This window comes from Nansenia antarctica, assembly GCF_963989245.1.
Source record: "Nansenia antarctica genome assembly, chromosome: 12".
NCBI lineage: Eukaryota > Metazoa > Chordata > Actinopteri > Argentiniformes > Microstomatidae > Nansenia > Nansenia antarctica.
In genome coordinates, this window is record NC_137682.1 from 16,986,416 (window position 1) to 17,002,094 (window position 15,679).

General features: G+C 47.8%; 1 protein-coding gene across 1 annotated transcript; it reads left to right on the plus strand.

The window, feature by feature from the left end:
• The first annotated feature begins 409 nt into the window (after nucleotides 1-409).
• Nucleotides 410-12,147, plus strand: wasf3b (WASP family member 3b). The gene is made up of 9 exons (XM_080543342.1): nucleotides 410-475; nucleotides 4,648-4,808; nucleotides 6,292-6,426; nucleotides 6,687-6,840; nucleotides 9,584-9,701; nucleotides 10,005-10,186; nucleotides 10,339-10,593; nucleotides 10,722-11,023; nucleotides 11,325-12,147. The coding sequence occupies exons 2-9, from the start codon at nucleotides 4,676-4,678 to the stop codon at nucleotides 11,480-11,482; spliced, it is 1,437 nt and encodes a 478-aa protein (XP_080399468.1). The 5' UTR covers nucleotides 410-475; nucleotides 4,648-4,675; the 3' UTR covers nucleotides 11,483-12,147.
• The last annotated feature ends 3,532 nt before the right edge of the window (nucleotides 12,148-15,679 follow it).

Sequence of the window (15,679 nt, forward strand, 5' to 3'; positions counted from 1 at the left end):
GTTAGAAGCCGCAATCCGCCTTGTGTCCTTTGTTTTTACACCCCCCAAAAAATGTAGCCGTGTTATTAGGTGGTCTTAACATGGTTTTACTAAATCCTCCATCCCCCCAAATGTTTCTTTTAAGTCCGAAATGTTGACACGACACGGGGACCCGATGGCGTGAATTAAACAGTGTAAGCCCCTCTACACACCCTAAGCAGAAACCCCGCCCTTCCCATTGCCCGACGCCACTCAAGCTGAGAAATATGTCTGTCACTCATTCATTCTAAAGGATATTATTGGACAGCGTAAGAACCCCTCGTTCATTAATTGCCCGTCGCGGAGTGTTGATTGGTGGAGGCGGCCGGCGGGCCCCGCCCCCTGACGGATTGTTCGGAGCGGACAGACGGCTGGGGGACACAGGGTGGCAGCGCGAGCAGGGACGATCTAACGGGACATGCGGACGAATTGAAATCGACTAAAGATCTGACTGCGGGTGAGGATTTTAGCATGCATCTACAGCTCTTAATAATGCTCTAATTATGTATGACTCATCAACATGTTAAAATGTTTCAATTTAACTGGGTAATATGTGTAAATAGACTATTCGCTCTAATCCAAATGACCAACAACACAGTCGACCACTGGACATAGCGGCTGTGGTCACCGCTAGCAGACCCCCAGTGGAGAATAATAATGCACAAGGGGCTGTCCCCCCTGATCAAGGCCCCGATTCTCCAGGAGCAATTAAATTGTAGCCTGAAAATCTAACCACCGCCACTCGGGTGAATGTTTTTTTTTACCCATGTAAATACATGTAAACCCGTGCGAACTGCATTGCACTTAAAACGATATATTATAATGCCGTATAATTCCAAACGGTGGAATATTGGAACCCGAAATTGGTAAATAGATGTGGGTCACCCCGTCAGTAACGGGAAGCGACGGTGCGTAACTTTGATTGATCGCCCATCAGTGTGTGCGTGTGCGTGTGTGTGCGTGTGTGTGTGTGTGTGTGTGTGTGTGTGTGTGTGTGTGTGTGTGTGTGTGTGCGTGCGTGTGTGTGCATGTATGCGCGTGTGTGTGTGTGAGTGTGTGTGTGCGTGTATGCGCGTAGGTGTGTGTGTGTATGTGTGTGCGTGCGCCTGCGAGAGAGCGCGTGCGTGTGAGCGTGCGTGTGTGCGTGTCTCACCCACTAAATAGAGAATTGAGGGCAGGATGTAGGCTATCAGCATGAAATAGGTTCACACAGCCTGGTCTGATGTATTGACACCTCTTGTCCTTGGCCATTAACGTGTTTGTTGTACGTGGGTCACTTTCAGCACATAATAGGCTACTTACTTAAGGAAAATCTGGGATCAAGGATTCTTTAAGGAGAGACTTTAAGCTAACTATGTCGGAGTAGAGTTTGTGTCCGTCATAATTAGGGCAGTATAACCTGACGTAATCCATTTTACAATATTCATGACCTCAGGATGAGCGTGAGACTCCCTCAACACACAACTGTACTTGTCTCATAAATTGATAATGTCTCTTAATGGAGTTCTGACGACCATGGTAAAAGCTGTGTGTGTGTAGTTTTTTTTTTGAGAGAGACCCAGTAAGTACATATGCTTGGGCGCCATCAGGATGTCTCTCTTGTGAAGTTCAAAGGGTGTCAGATTTTGCTGATGGGACTGTTAATGTGCAGCTAATGGTACTTCTGAGAGGCTACCTGTGGTTTATGAGTGTGTGTGTGTGTGTGTGTGTGTGTGTGTGTGTATGTGTGTTTGCAACCATGCATGCAGAGTGAATTTCCTACGGTACTGTGTGGAACATCCGTATCAGGGGTTTATGCAGGACATGCCGGGCAGAGGCACTGTGTTTATATTTTGACATCACTTTTTCTCTAAATCTATTGCTCCCTCTCTCTTCCCTCCCTCCCTCCCCCCCCCCCCCCTCTCTCTCTCTCTCTCTCTCTCTCTCTCTCTCTCTCTCTCTCTCTCTCTCTCTCTGTCTGAGTGGAGGATGGAGGAGTGCTCTTCTTTCATGGTCTGAGTACAGGGGGCCTTAAAGAAGGTCGGGGGAGGGGGAGGGGGGAGGCATGCATAGGGAGCACTCGGCTGTTGCCGTGTGAACGGAGCTCTATTGTCCCAGGAACCTTTCAGTGGCTTCCCTGAGGTCCCAGCTCCCCTCCCCCCACCTCACTTTCCCACTCTGTCACTATACTCTCTCTCTCTCGCTTTCTCTCTACCAAACACACACTCAGTCTCCCTGGCCCTCTTTCTCTCATACACACACACACACACACACACACACACACACACACACACACACACACACACGCATACACTCCCCTTTCTCCCATTCTCACTCTCTCGCTCTCTCCTTTTCTTCACACACACACACACACACACACACACACACACACACACACACAGCTCTTACCTCCCCTCTTACACAAACACATGCCCCCCATTCTCTTTATTCTCTCTGTTCCCTTCCTTTTATTTACCCCTAACCTTCCATCATTTCTCTTCATTTATGTGATCGTGATGCAGCCAAAGGCCCAAAAAAAAACATGCACATCTCTGCTTCTGCATTGCATCCTGACTATAGGTGTACAACAACACCCGTTTCACAGAAAGACTTTTCAGAGGATGCTGTAGGGCCTGTATGATCTGGCCGACTACACACAGAACAGCCCCTATCTCTTTAAGAGCAGCCCTGATTGCCTGTTTTCGGCTTGCTTTGTGGCAGTAGGCTAGATGATGATGTAATGTCTCCTTTGTTTACCGTTATTGGTTTGTCACCGTAGGGGTTTGCTAGGGGGGCAGGGGGGCGGACCCAGGCCAACGGAGGACTCTGCTCTTGGTCTTGTGGGAAACATTTTCTTGGGTGGGCACAAATGACTTGTTTCTGTCGGTGATATAACTACAATACCCACAAGCCATTGCTGTCTGTTCATCAGTGGCACATCAATCTCATTCCTAGATCTCAATCCAAGACAATGACTAAGTAGTTTTGCTGTTAGATGTGTGCCATTATTGTAGCGGTTGTGTTACACCTTTAAGTGTGTCAGTTCCAGCAGTGCCTCAAGCTGTTGCTGTATTGTTCTTGTCCTCTGGGAGGACAGGAAATAGAGATGTGACACTGGGAGGAACAGGATGTAGAAGCGGGGCGGAGACCATAAAAACAGGAAGCAGGAAGAGCGGCAGATAAGATGGCTGCTCAGATGCACCCTGGGATCACTCTTTCATCCCAGACGGCTCTGTTGTTCTCTCAGCCAATCAATACCCTCTGTCAATACTTGGACATCACACTCCAGTTACAGTGCTCTGCGCAAGTAATGGGACAGTGAAGCATGTTTTCTTCTTTTGTCTCTGTACTGCAAAAAAAATGATTTGAAATCAAACAAATCAGGTTAAAGTAGAGATTCTCAGCTTTTATTTGATGGTATTTGTGTACATAATGGTGTCACCATAAAGAAATGATACTTTATGAATAGTCAATAGCAATGTAATAGCAATTCTTTTTATGAATAGTCAATAGCAATTTTCCCAGAACTTTTGGGCACCCTGAAAAAGGGGGACGATGCACAAAAAGTTTAGTAATTTCGGAATAATCATCAAATAAAATCTGAGAATCTCTGCCTTAACCTCATGGTACTTCTTTGATTTCAAATCTAAACTTTGGTAGTGAAAAGCCAAAAGAAGAAAACTGTCACTGTCCCATTACATGGATTTGGTATCGGTCTTTAGGATGAAAACTTGTGCAGTCTATGCAGAATCTGAAAAGTGAGCGTGTGTAATGTGAGGCATGTATGTTGTGAAAGTGAATGTGGGAGAGAGAGAATATCATATAATATATCATATATTATATTAGAGAATATCTGTCTATTGGTCTGAACGGTTATGTGTCCGGGGAGTGTGTGTACATGGGTGTTTGTGCGAGCGAGCGAGTGTTTGAGCGAGTGTTTGTGTCTGAACTGTTGACCCTCCAGCTGGGGCAGTGAGGATGAATAGGATTAGCTGGACAGGGACTGTAGCTCCTCTTCCTAATATCTTAATCTCTCTGCCCGTTCGGCTGTTGCTGTCTTCTGGCCCCTGGACACAGAGTTGGCCACATTTATATTGCCCATAAGCTGTGTCTGTGTGTTTCTGTGTGTCTGTGTGTTTCTGTGTGTCTGTGTCTGTGTGTGTCTGTGTGTTTCTGTGTGTCTGTGTCTGTGTGTGTCTGTGTGTTTCTGTGTGTCTGTGTCTGTGTGTTTCTCTGTGTCTGTGTCTGTGTGTGTCTGTGTGTTTCTGTGTGTCTGTGTGTGTCTGTGTGTGTCTGTGTGTGTCTGTGTGTTTCTGTGTGTCTGTGTCTGTGTGTGTCTGTGTGTTTCTGTGTGTGTGTGTGTGTGTGTGTGTGTGTGTGTGTGTCTGTGTGTGTGTGTTTCTTTGCCTTGTTTTGGAAAAAGCTTATTCCTCTAAGCTCCTATTGGAGCAGAGGGCCTGGACAGTTGGACAGTGGACAGAGGGATCTCTGTTCTGGGCCATTTTATTGACTTAATTCCAGGTGTTGTTTTCCTGCCTTCCTTGTGTGTGTACATGTAAAGAGATGCTTTATTTGGTTGTAAACAGTGTCCCTGTCTCTGACCGTGTGTGTGTGTGTGTGTGTGTGTGTGTTTGTTGTGTTCCCCTGCAGAGTGTGTGTGGCGGTGTGAGGCCTCACCATGCCGCTGGTGAAGAGGAACATCGACCCGCGGCACCTGTGTCGGGGGGCGCTGCCCGATGGCATCGGCAGTGAGCTGGAGTGTGTGATGAACAACACACTGTCCTCCATCATCCGCCAGCTCAGCAGCTTGAGTAAGAGACACCACACACACACACACGCACACGACACACACACACACACACTCACACACAGACACACAAACACACACACACGACACGCGCACTCACGCACGCACACACACACGACACGCGCACTCACGCACGCACGCACACACGCACACACACACACACACACACACACACACACGACCCAAACAAAGCAACATCACACAATGATGACTGAACCACTGACCACACACACACACACACACACACACACACACACACACGACACAAACAAAGCAACATCACACAATGATGACTGAAACTCCCTCCTTGTATTCTCACATGAATTACAGGGTTACAAAAAACATACTCATATTTACACATATTTACTCATTATGTACTATGCTCCTAATGTGCTATGCTCTCATACTGAGTGATAGCTTGTCTACCACACCAGCCTGTCTGCAGCTTCTCTTGGCCAGGATGTGAACATTGACATTGTGATCTGTAATCCGGATGCAGTGATTGATTTCTGTGTGCTGCTGGGGGTGGGAGTAGGATCTGTGCCAGGGGTCATTGGGTTATGAGTAGGCTCACTGTGTGTGTGTGTGTGTGTGTGTGTGTGTGTGTGTGTGTGTGTGTGTGTGTGTGTGTGTGAGTGTGTGTGTGAATGTGTGTGTGTGAATGTGTGTGTGAATGTGTGTGTGAATGAATGTGAGTGTGAATGTGTGTGTGTGAATGTGTGCATGCCTGTTTGTCATCATACACGATGAGGACTGGGCGTTCTATATTTAATCCTTTTAAAGTGTTTCTCTAAGAATGAGCAGGTGTTTGTGTGCATGCGTGGATATTGATTGATGTACTGTAACTGCATTGGTCAGAGTGACTTTAACCTAGCGCCCCCGCCCCCCCCCCCCCCCCCTCTCTCTCTTATTTAACTGAGTTCCTCTGGTGGGAGTGGGCTCTTCAGCAGCTGTGTGGTTAAATATAAATGACTGGGCATGAAGGCCTGGAGGGGCAGGTTGAGGGTCAGCGGCTGTGTGTGTGTGTGTGTGTGTGTGTGTGTGTGTGTGTGTGTGTGTGTGGGTGTGTGTGAGGAGGCAGATGGACTGTCAGAATATGAGTGAGAGGTCTGAGTTGACCATTCCCAGCATGCCAGAACTCTCTTCCTTCCTCTAAATATTTTTCCTGTGTTCATCCTGTTGGAAGTGGTGACAAGAATAGCCACTATTGTTAGTGTGTGTGTGTGTGTGTGTGTGTGTGTGGTGTGTGTGTGTGTGTGTGTGTGTGTGTGTGTGTGTGTGTGTGTGTGTGTCTGTGTCTGTGTCTGTGCGTGCCAGCTTTTTGTTTGTTCAATTTGTAGTGATGAGTAGTGAACTTAGCGGTGAATCTCACTGTGTCTGCCCTTCTTTCTCCCTCTCCCCTTTTCTCTATCCCCCTCCTCTCTTTCTCCCCCCCCCCTCAACCCCCTCCCTCCCTAACCTCTCTTCTTCTATCCTCTCTGCTCCAGGTAAACATGCAGAGGACGTATTTGGGGAGCTGTTTAACGAGGCCAACACGTTCTATCTGCGGGCCAACTCCCTTCAGGACCGCATCGACCGTCTGGCCGTCAAGGTCACCCAGCTGGACTCCACCGTGGAGGAAGGTGAGCCGGGGTCAGAGGTCAGGGGTCAGGGGAAAAGGATGTGGCATCATTACTCATTGTCATGGCTATGTGAGGTCATTTTGTATAGCGCTATAAATAAATAACGTCCTCTGTGACTCATATGATGTCATATTTTGCTAATTCTGAACAGAGCATAACACCCCCCACACATACCCTTCTCTCTCTCTCTCTTTTATTCTCTCTCTCTCTCTCTGTTTTATTCTCTCCCTCCTTCTCTCTCCCCCTGTCTGTCCTGACAGTGTCTCTCCAGGACATCAACATGAGGAAGGCCTTTAAGAGCTCTACCACTCAGGACCAGCAGGTGGTGTCCAAGAGCAGTGTGCCCAATCCCGTGAAGGAGATGTACAACCTGAGTGACAAGCCACCACCCCTCAACATCCTCTCATCTTACAGGTGGGTGGTGCTGTCCCTTACACTACACTCCTATATCCTCTTCTACCTCCCCCCTTCTCTCCCTCTCTTCTACCTTCCCCCTTTTCCTTCACTCTCCCTCTCTTCTTCCTCTCTCTCTCTCTCTCTCTCTCTCTCTTTCACTCTCCTTGTCTTCTCCCTCTCCCTCTCTCTCTCTCTCTCTCTCTCTGTTACGACCCCCTAGATGGTCTAGGGCAGGGGTCGGCAACCTATGGCACGCGTGCCAGCAGTGGCACGCGACAGCTTAAACAGTGGCACGCAAGCAATAAGTGCGAGAATGGGAGAATGTTTTTATTGTATTTTATGTTGGCCGCGTTCGTAAATTCGCGCACACTGGGTTCAACGTCATAATGGGACCAAGTAATTTGATTGGACTAGAGGCAGTCTCGGGGACGCTCCGGCGCTCTCAGGGCGAATTTACGAATGCAGCCCTAGTCTCTCATCCACTCCACGAGAGCCGTATTCTGGCGCAGAAGTAAAATTCTGAATTCGATTCGATACAAGTGTTACTGTTAAGCACACATAACAATATAATAATAATATATAATAAGAGTGGGGTTTTGTGTCCCAGAAAGACCGTGCTGTATGTGTCCTATGTCACGAAAATGTTGTTTGCCGAACTTCAAGCGTTAAACAGCATTATGAGACCAAACATCAGAAGTCGTTCAAGGATGAAACAGACAAGGCCGAATCAATAAGACGTGCTGTGTCAAGGTATGGGAAGCAGGCCAGCACCTTTAAAGCATTTGCCACTGCTAAAAATCACGCAACTGAAGCAAGCTTTCGCATTGCTCATTGCTCATTGCATTGCGAAACGTGGAAAGCCATTCACTGATGGAGAATATATTAAGGAGGCTTTCCTCTGTAGCTCAGATGTTTTGTTTGAAGGCTTATCAAACAAAGACACAATAAAATCAAGAATAAAAGACATCCCAGTGTCAGCCAGAAGTGTGGAACGAAGAATAGGAGAAATGGCAGAAAACGTGAAAGCGCAGCAGACCGCTGGTTTGAAAGATGCGACGGTGTTTAGCCTGTAGATGTGAATGACATGCCATGTTACTTAAAGTGACCAAGTACCACCCCCAGATAATGGAGTTGAGCAAAGGTTACAGGGCCAGGGATCACATTGATTGTTAGGACTGTTTACATGGCTTTGCATACATAGCTCTTTGCAACCCCAAAAAAATGTTTGTTGTGGTTGGAATAAAAGAATAAAATGTAAGTAACAACCAAATAATTATATAAATATAAAGTATAATTCATACAAGTAAGACCCTTGTATAATCACCATCCAGTTAGGCCTACTTATTAAAATGATAACCATAGGGAGCGCAGTTAGCAGCATTGCAACTTTGGTAGAAATTGAGCGCTCCAATTTGCTTAAAGTTGTGCTACGCATCACAACGTTTAGTTGTCTTAGATGCTATGTTGGTCATTTTGTTCAAGTTTCAGTTAGTTGACTGTTAGGCCTGTTTATTTAGCATACATGGCTTTGCATACATAGCTCTTTGCTGAAAATTGTTGTTCATGTTGTGGAATAAAATTGCAGATCAGTTGGTCTGTTTGGTTTGGTTTGATGTCGAGTCATAATTAATGTTGATATTGTGGTTGGCACACTGACTAACAAGAACATTTTAAAATGGCACTTCATATCAAAAAGGTTGCCTACCCCTGGTCTAGGGAATAGGGGGGGGTAACAATTAAATAAAACCGGGGGGACAAGAAACAGAGGGGAAACGGGCAATGTAAAATAAACAAGATTTATTGTAGAAATAACAAAAACAGGTTTCCGTGAAACACTTAAACTAAAATCTACTCTATAAAAAGAAGAGCGATATTAACCTACAATATTAATAATCAAGAATAAAGTATCTAACTGGCCAAGTGGTAGACCACTACCAGAGATCAAATACAAATAAGACTAAAGTGACACAAACATACGATTAACAAACACAACCTACAAAGCTACACACTACAAAACTACAGCTGTACTAACTAGCTAAAGAAGCGAGCCGAACCGACCTGACCCGACCCGGGCCGACAAATGGAAAAGCGCCAAAGAAGCAGGCTGGCCCGGGCTGGCACGATAGTGGAAAAGGGGCTTAAAGCAACTCAGGAGTTGTAGTCCGGCCCATTGGCACCAACTGAGTGTCTCTCCCAGGCTTTTATCCTCCCTCCACCCTTGATTGAAGATTGAGCACACCTGTGTTGGTGCCATCACCATGGCAATTGGTAGGAGGAATGACAATCACCTGGGAGAGAACACAAGAAACAAACAAAACACAGAACTCCACACACTACGGACGTAACACTCTCCCTCTCTCTCCCTCTCTCTCTCTCTCTCTCCCTCTCTCTCCCTCTCTCTCTCTCTCTCTCTCTCTCTCTCTCCCTCTCTCTCCCTCTCTCTCCCTCTCCCTCCTCTCCCGCCTCTCCCCCCCTCTCCTCCCTCTGCCACCTCTCCCCCCTCTGCCACCTCTCCCCCCTCTCCTGCCTCTCCCCCCTCTCCCATCTCTCCCCCCTCTCCTGCCTCTCCCCCCTCTCCCATCTCTCCCCCCTCTCCCATCTCTCCCCCCTCTCCCGCCTCTCCCCCCTCTCCCTCCTCTCCTGCCTCTCCTCCCTCTCCCATCTCTCCTCCCTCTCCTGCATCTCCCCCCTCTCACCCCTGGGGGCCCCTTGTCAGGACATTGTCACACCTGCAACTCTTGTCTGTCTTGTCCCTCTGTAGGGACGACCACAAGGAGGGGCTGAAGTTCTACACAGACCCCTCCTACTTCTTTGAGCTGTGGAAGGAGAAGATGCTGCAGGACACGGAGGACAAGAGGAAGGAGAAGAGGAAGCATAAGGTAAGGCCCCGCTCTGAACCTCACACTTTCTTTCTTTCTTTCTTTCTTCTTCTTCTTCTTTTTTTTTACCTGTGAAAACTGATCTCCGTCTCCCTGTCTCCCTTTCTCTGTCTCTCTCTCCCTCAATATTTTTCTCTCCTCCCGCCCTTCTCTCTCTCTCTTCCCCCCTCTCTCTGTCTCTCTCTCTCCATCTCCCCCCCTCTCTCTCCCTCTCTCTCTCTGTCCCCCCCCCTCTCTCTGTCTCCCTCTCTCTCTGTCTCCCCCCCCATCCCCTCTCTCTCTCTCCCTCTCTCTCTCTCTCAGGAGCAGAAGCGCTGTGTGGACGGTACGTTGCAGAGGGAGGTGAAGAAGGTGAGGAAGGCTCGGAACCGTCGGCAGGAGTGGAACATGTTGGCCCTGGATAAAGAGCTGAGGCCCGACCACCGCCACACCCACTCTCTCCACCGGGGGCAGACCTCTGAAGGCTCAATGTCCCCTGAAATCAGGTCAGTGAGGACACACACACACACACACACACACACACACACACATACTACTTTCTACTGCTGCTCCTTGAACCATTTCGGAACAAATATTTCATACTACTGGATGAATCATTCTCTCTCTCTCTCTCTCTCTCTCCCTCTCTCTCTCTCAGGGGTCCTGACCACGTGGACGGTCACTACCCCAACACCTTGAACCACGCTGGCCACGCCCACACCTACTCTGGCCCGCCCCCCAGTGTCCTGGCCGCTCAGTTGGCTGCAGGCCACGCCCCTCTGGGTGGTGACCATGACTACAGGGCCATGGCGTACAGGGGGGGCACCCTGGGACGTCCCCACCAGGCTCCACCCCCTCCTCCTCCCACTGAGACCATGAACGGCTCTATGTCTCACCCCCCTGTGGACTATAGGTAAACACACACACACACACACACACACACACACACAGCCCTGAGAGAAAGTTGACATGCAAGTTGACATGTCATCATGTTTTGATTATCATTATGTCCCCCCCCAACCCCCCATCTCTTTCTCTCAGTATCACAGAGGGCTATGGGCATGCTGGACCCCCACCCCCGCCCCCAGCCCCTCTCATCCCATCAGCACAAACTGCCTTCGCCACGCCCCCTGGCGGTCTACTTCCTCCTCCTGGTTCAATGAGTGGAGGATATTCCCTGCCACCTCCACCCATCTGTGGAGCGCTGGCGGCCCCTCCCCCTCCTGGGCCTCCGCCCCTTCCCCAGGGATCCTCCCACTTCGCTCCCAAGAAGTCCTCCGTGCCCAGTAACGCTCCACCTGTCCACGACCCACGCAGTGACCTGCTGGCTGCTATACGCATGGGTAAGACAGTGTGTGTGTGTGTGTGTGTGTGTGTGTGTGTGTGTGTGTGTGTGTGTGTGTGTGTGAGTGCAGCTGTTGGTATCCTGTGTGTGTGTGTGTGTGTGTGCATGGGTGTACTGTGTGTGTGTGTGTGTGTGTGTGTGTGTGTGTGTGTGTGTGTGGGCGCGCGCATGTGTACGTGCCATATTAGTGTGTTGGGGAGACAGTGAGTGTACGTTATTTCCATTATGGTAAGGGCCAGGCATCTGTAAAGTGTTGTAAATGTGTGTGTGTGTGTGTGTGTGTGTGTGTGTGTGTGCAGGTATCCAGCTGAAGAAGACCCAGGAGCAGCAGGAGCAGCAGGCCAAGAAGGAGCCGGTGGGGAACGACGTCGCCACCATCCTGTCCCGCCGCATCGCCGTGGAGTACTCCGACTCAGAGGACGACTCAGAACTGGAGGAGAACGACTGGTCCGACTAACACGCACATGCTGGACTCACACACACACACACACACACACACGCACGCATGCACATGCACACACACACACACACACACAATATAAACACACACACACACACACTCTTAATCAACTACTAACTCACATAGCACGCACACTCTTTCACGTCCACAGACTGACACATTTATGTAGCAAGACTTAATAAAAAGGCCTACATACCCACAGCCCCGATATGCTGCCACATGTTGTAGGTTCATTTGTTAGAAGCTCTGTGGCCCTTCTCGGTCACTGTGCAGCACTGGAGGTTGTGTCTGGTCCTGGGGATCAAATCCAACTCCTCCATCAGCAGTTGGCATCGCTTTAGAACTAGAACACAAGGGGTGCATTCAAGATGCATAATGTTCTAAAACGTTTAAAAACACTTCGTTAAGATAGTGACATGTGGATAGAGATGTCGGAAGCCTAGCCTGTTAGGTGAACGTGCTGTACACACACACACACACACACACACACACACACGCACGCACACACTCTGTGCTGTTTAACTGACGGACAACATTTGGCAACCTAACAATGTTTAGTTCAATGCAACAATGTTTAAGAGCGCAAAAAAACACTCGACGCATTAATACACCCCAGGGGACACGTCTCTCTGTCTGATGTACCCATAACACTAGAGACGCCCTGTGGCACCCCCTAGTGGTGGTTACTGCTCATCTCATGTAGAGATTGGCCTACGGGTGTTAGAAAATTAAACTTCCCCATGGCCAGATGTACTTCTCTTTTTTCTAAACATTTTTACTGAAATACTTGTTAATAGATAATATTGGATTGAGCTGAGTTTTTAACGTGTATACATAGCAAGTGGAGCTAAAAGAGAAATCAGCTGGCTCAGTGTGAGCAGTGATCAGGTGTGTTAGGGAGCGGGGGGGAGCGGGCGGGAGCGGGGGGATGACTAGAGAGGGGAGAGCGTCTGATTATAGATGAAAGAGACCAGACTGAGAGGATGAAAGGGTGGGATTGAGAACACTCTGCTGAGTCTGGAACCGCTCAGTGACGTCTAGTAGAGGCGATGTGAGATGATTGGGGCGCCGGATTGGGGTTGGTTATGTTTGTGTGACCTCTGTAACCTTTGACCCCTGTGAACAATAATAAAACATTTTAAAAAAACATGAGGAGAAACGGATGACCCCATTGCTGTGTCTGAGACGCTTTCCCATCGTCGTGGAAACGAAACACGTCCCTTACACTGGAAACGGAGGAGCAGAGAGGAGGCGAGGAGCCGTGTCAGAGGATGACGAGTGATGACGAACAAAAACGAATCAAACCAGAGTTTGTTTATAATGCACAGAACATTCTTTTAATACAAAATTAACAAGATCTCTCAATTCAGTAAACTAACCAAAGCAATAAAAAGTACAACTAACACCTTGGAAAAATATACACCACGTTCACACAATGTCTTACAATATTTCAGTTAGTTAGTGCATCTTGATTATCCTTTTATAGTTTTTCATTTTGCAGATACTTAATTTGTTGTGCCATTTTTCGTCCCAAAAATAAAGTGCATTTCACATTTAAAACTACGCATACATCTACACAAGATGCTGTTACTGTAGCGTCCGTTGCCCCCCCGCCTGCCTCCCCCCCCCCCACACACACATACATTCTCAGGCCCATAATTACCTAAAAATGTAGCTCTGAATTGGGAACCGTCAATGAACCCTTATGATGCTCCCCCACTGAACCTGGAACCCACCCCTATCAGCCACACACGTCCCTCCTACCACGACACAACTCATTCCTGTACAATCAATAGGATACTTTTCCGTGCGATTACAGGGCACAGGAATTCAACATTGAGTAATATGTCATATGCTTAAAAACTTAAGTAATATGTCATATGCTTAAAAACTTTTTTTTTGTACAGTCGTAGTGCTTTTCTCTCTTCTAGGATGTGAAGCCCTTGTTTTCACCTATCTGACCACAACACCTCATCTCACCCATTGAAAGATGCTAGTCTGACACCACTACAAGCTACATGACAGAACGTTCACCAAACTAAGTCGGCCCGCTGGCCAGCTGAGCCCTTCTCCCATTGCCACTCCTCTTTAACCAATCTGCAAGGACCGGATATGTGGAGCTCTCACTTAATAGGATCAAGTAAGCTGCCTTTTATTTTAATTGTATTTGTTTTAATCTATCCAGTCTTTGCAGATCAGAGCATACTGAAGCGTCAACATTTTAGGAGAAGTAGCCTGGGATTGAAATGGAATAGATCCATAGAGTAATGGTAAGGGGGGTTATGTCTTTAAAAAAAATGGTGCACCCCTAAAATGTCCCTCATTGGACCCAAGTGGGTAGCACCATGCATGATGTCATAGGATTGGCCCCCGTCACAATGACGTATCTGCATGCCATTTTCACTGAATCGAATTGGTCTAACAGGATGCCATATCCAATAAACAATATTTTCCTCTCGATACATTCAGAAGAGACTAAAGCACAGGAGAATGGAGAATCTTAGAATAGAATCTCAGAATCTATACCGGGGGAACAAAACAGACATTTTCAATGAATATAACAAAATCGATGTCATCTAAAGGTAAAGGGAGGGCAGTGGTTTCTGTATGTGTGTTCGGTCTGTGAGGAGCCGACTAGACACGGAGTAGCGTGTTTCCCTCAGTGACGACATCTCCAAGGAGGGACATGTTTCCTTAACGCCACACTCTACCGCCCAGAGTCACCCACTGCACACACACACTTCCCTGAAGCCTTTTCTCTTCCCTATAATCTGAAGAAAAACTGAGGAGGAGAGAGAGCAGTATGGTTGAAGCCATAGGGAGTGTAGAGGTCATTCACTGATGGTTTCACCCTATTTACTCCTGTCAGACCAATGAAAGGATAGGGGGGAAGGCAGGCAGGAAGAAAGGAATTAAGGAAGGAAAGATGGATGTATTGTCTTTCCATTTGGCCTCTCCCCCTCCTTGAATCAATCTTCGGTTGCTGGACTGAGAGGCTCCCCAGCGGCAGGCGACTAAAACAGGACAGGCCCGACAGAGAGGGGGAGACGCCTCATAGGGGGCGACACGAAACACACAGGAGACAGAAATGTGTCCATCTGGTTCATTCGATTCTATTCACTTTGGCATGTAGTGTTGAACTCCTCCTTGGAGAGTCCATGTGGTATATCTCCCTCTCATCTCATTCTACATGCCAGAGGGAGAATGTGTGATGAGGCTACTTCTGTCACAATGACAGGAAGACCGCCGCCACTCATGTTCCCCCCAAGGTCAGGGGTCACCGAGAAGCAATTCTTCCGACCTAACTGCTCTCAGGAAGAGATATGGGTCTGTGCTGCTGTTCACAAACACTCGGACACACATGCACACACACACTCAGAGGCCATGCAACTCATATGCACGGAAATTGTCCTTATTCACAAACCTACAGACGCTTTAGGTTACTACACTCAGAACAACACTTCATACCGTATGCTCACAAAGGCAGATGCAACTGAAAACAAGTGAGAATTATTTTCACAATCAGTTCAGTTTCACTCGTTGGGAGATACTGGACACACAGCTGAGGCCTGATTACAAACAGAACCTTTTGCAGGAGATCGAGGCAGTGACATCATCGTGACTATGACGATACTAGGCTGTGGCAGTCAATGTTTTTTTCTGTGCCGTTCACATTAGACAAACAAAAAAACGAAACAAACAAAAATATTGTATTTCCCATTTGAAGACGTCCTACAGAGATGTGTTCCAGGAGTCCCTGGTTTGGGCCTGGTCGTATCGATGCACTCAGGTGTCACATCTCAGGATGGTGGTCGCTGGGAGTACTTCATATGCTGGAGTTGGTCACGTTGCTGGGGCGAGGCTGTGTTATTGCTGTCTGAGTATTGCTTTAAATCCATCAAATAAAAACTGATTTGTTATTGCTGCTCGCATTGACATGACGGCTTGAATGGGGGGGGTGTTATCTGGGCTCAGTGTAGATTCAATGTCGTAGAAATCACCTCAAATTCCAAATAACTGGGCATGAACTGGTATATGACATGCTAACATAAGGGAGACTGCATGGTGCCTAGCTCAGTCCCTTATGTGGACATGCAGCAGCATGTAGGATGGCGATCAGGGTCACAGCGAGCAGGAGATGAACAGAACTGGAAGAACAAGCCTTCTGTACCATGGTCTGCCCAGATGAGTTCA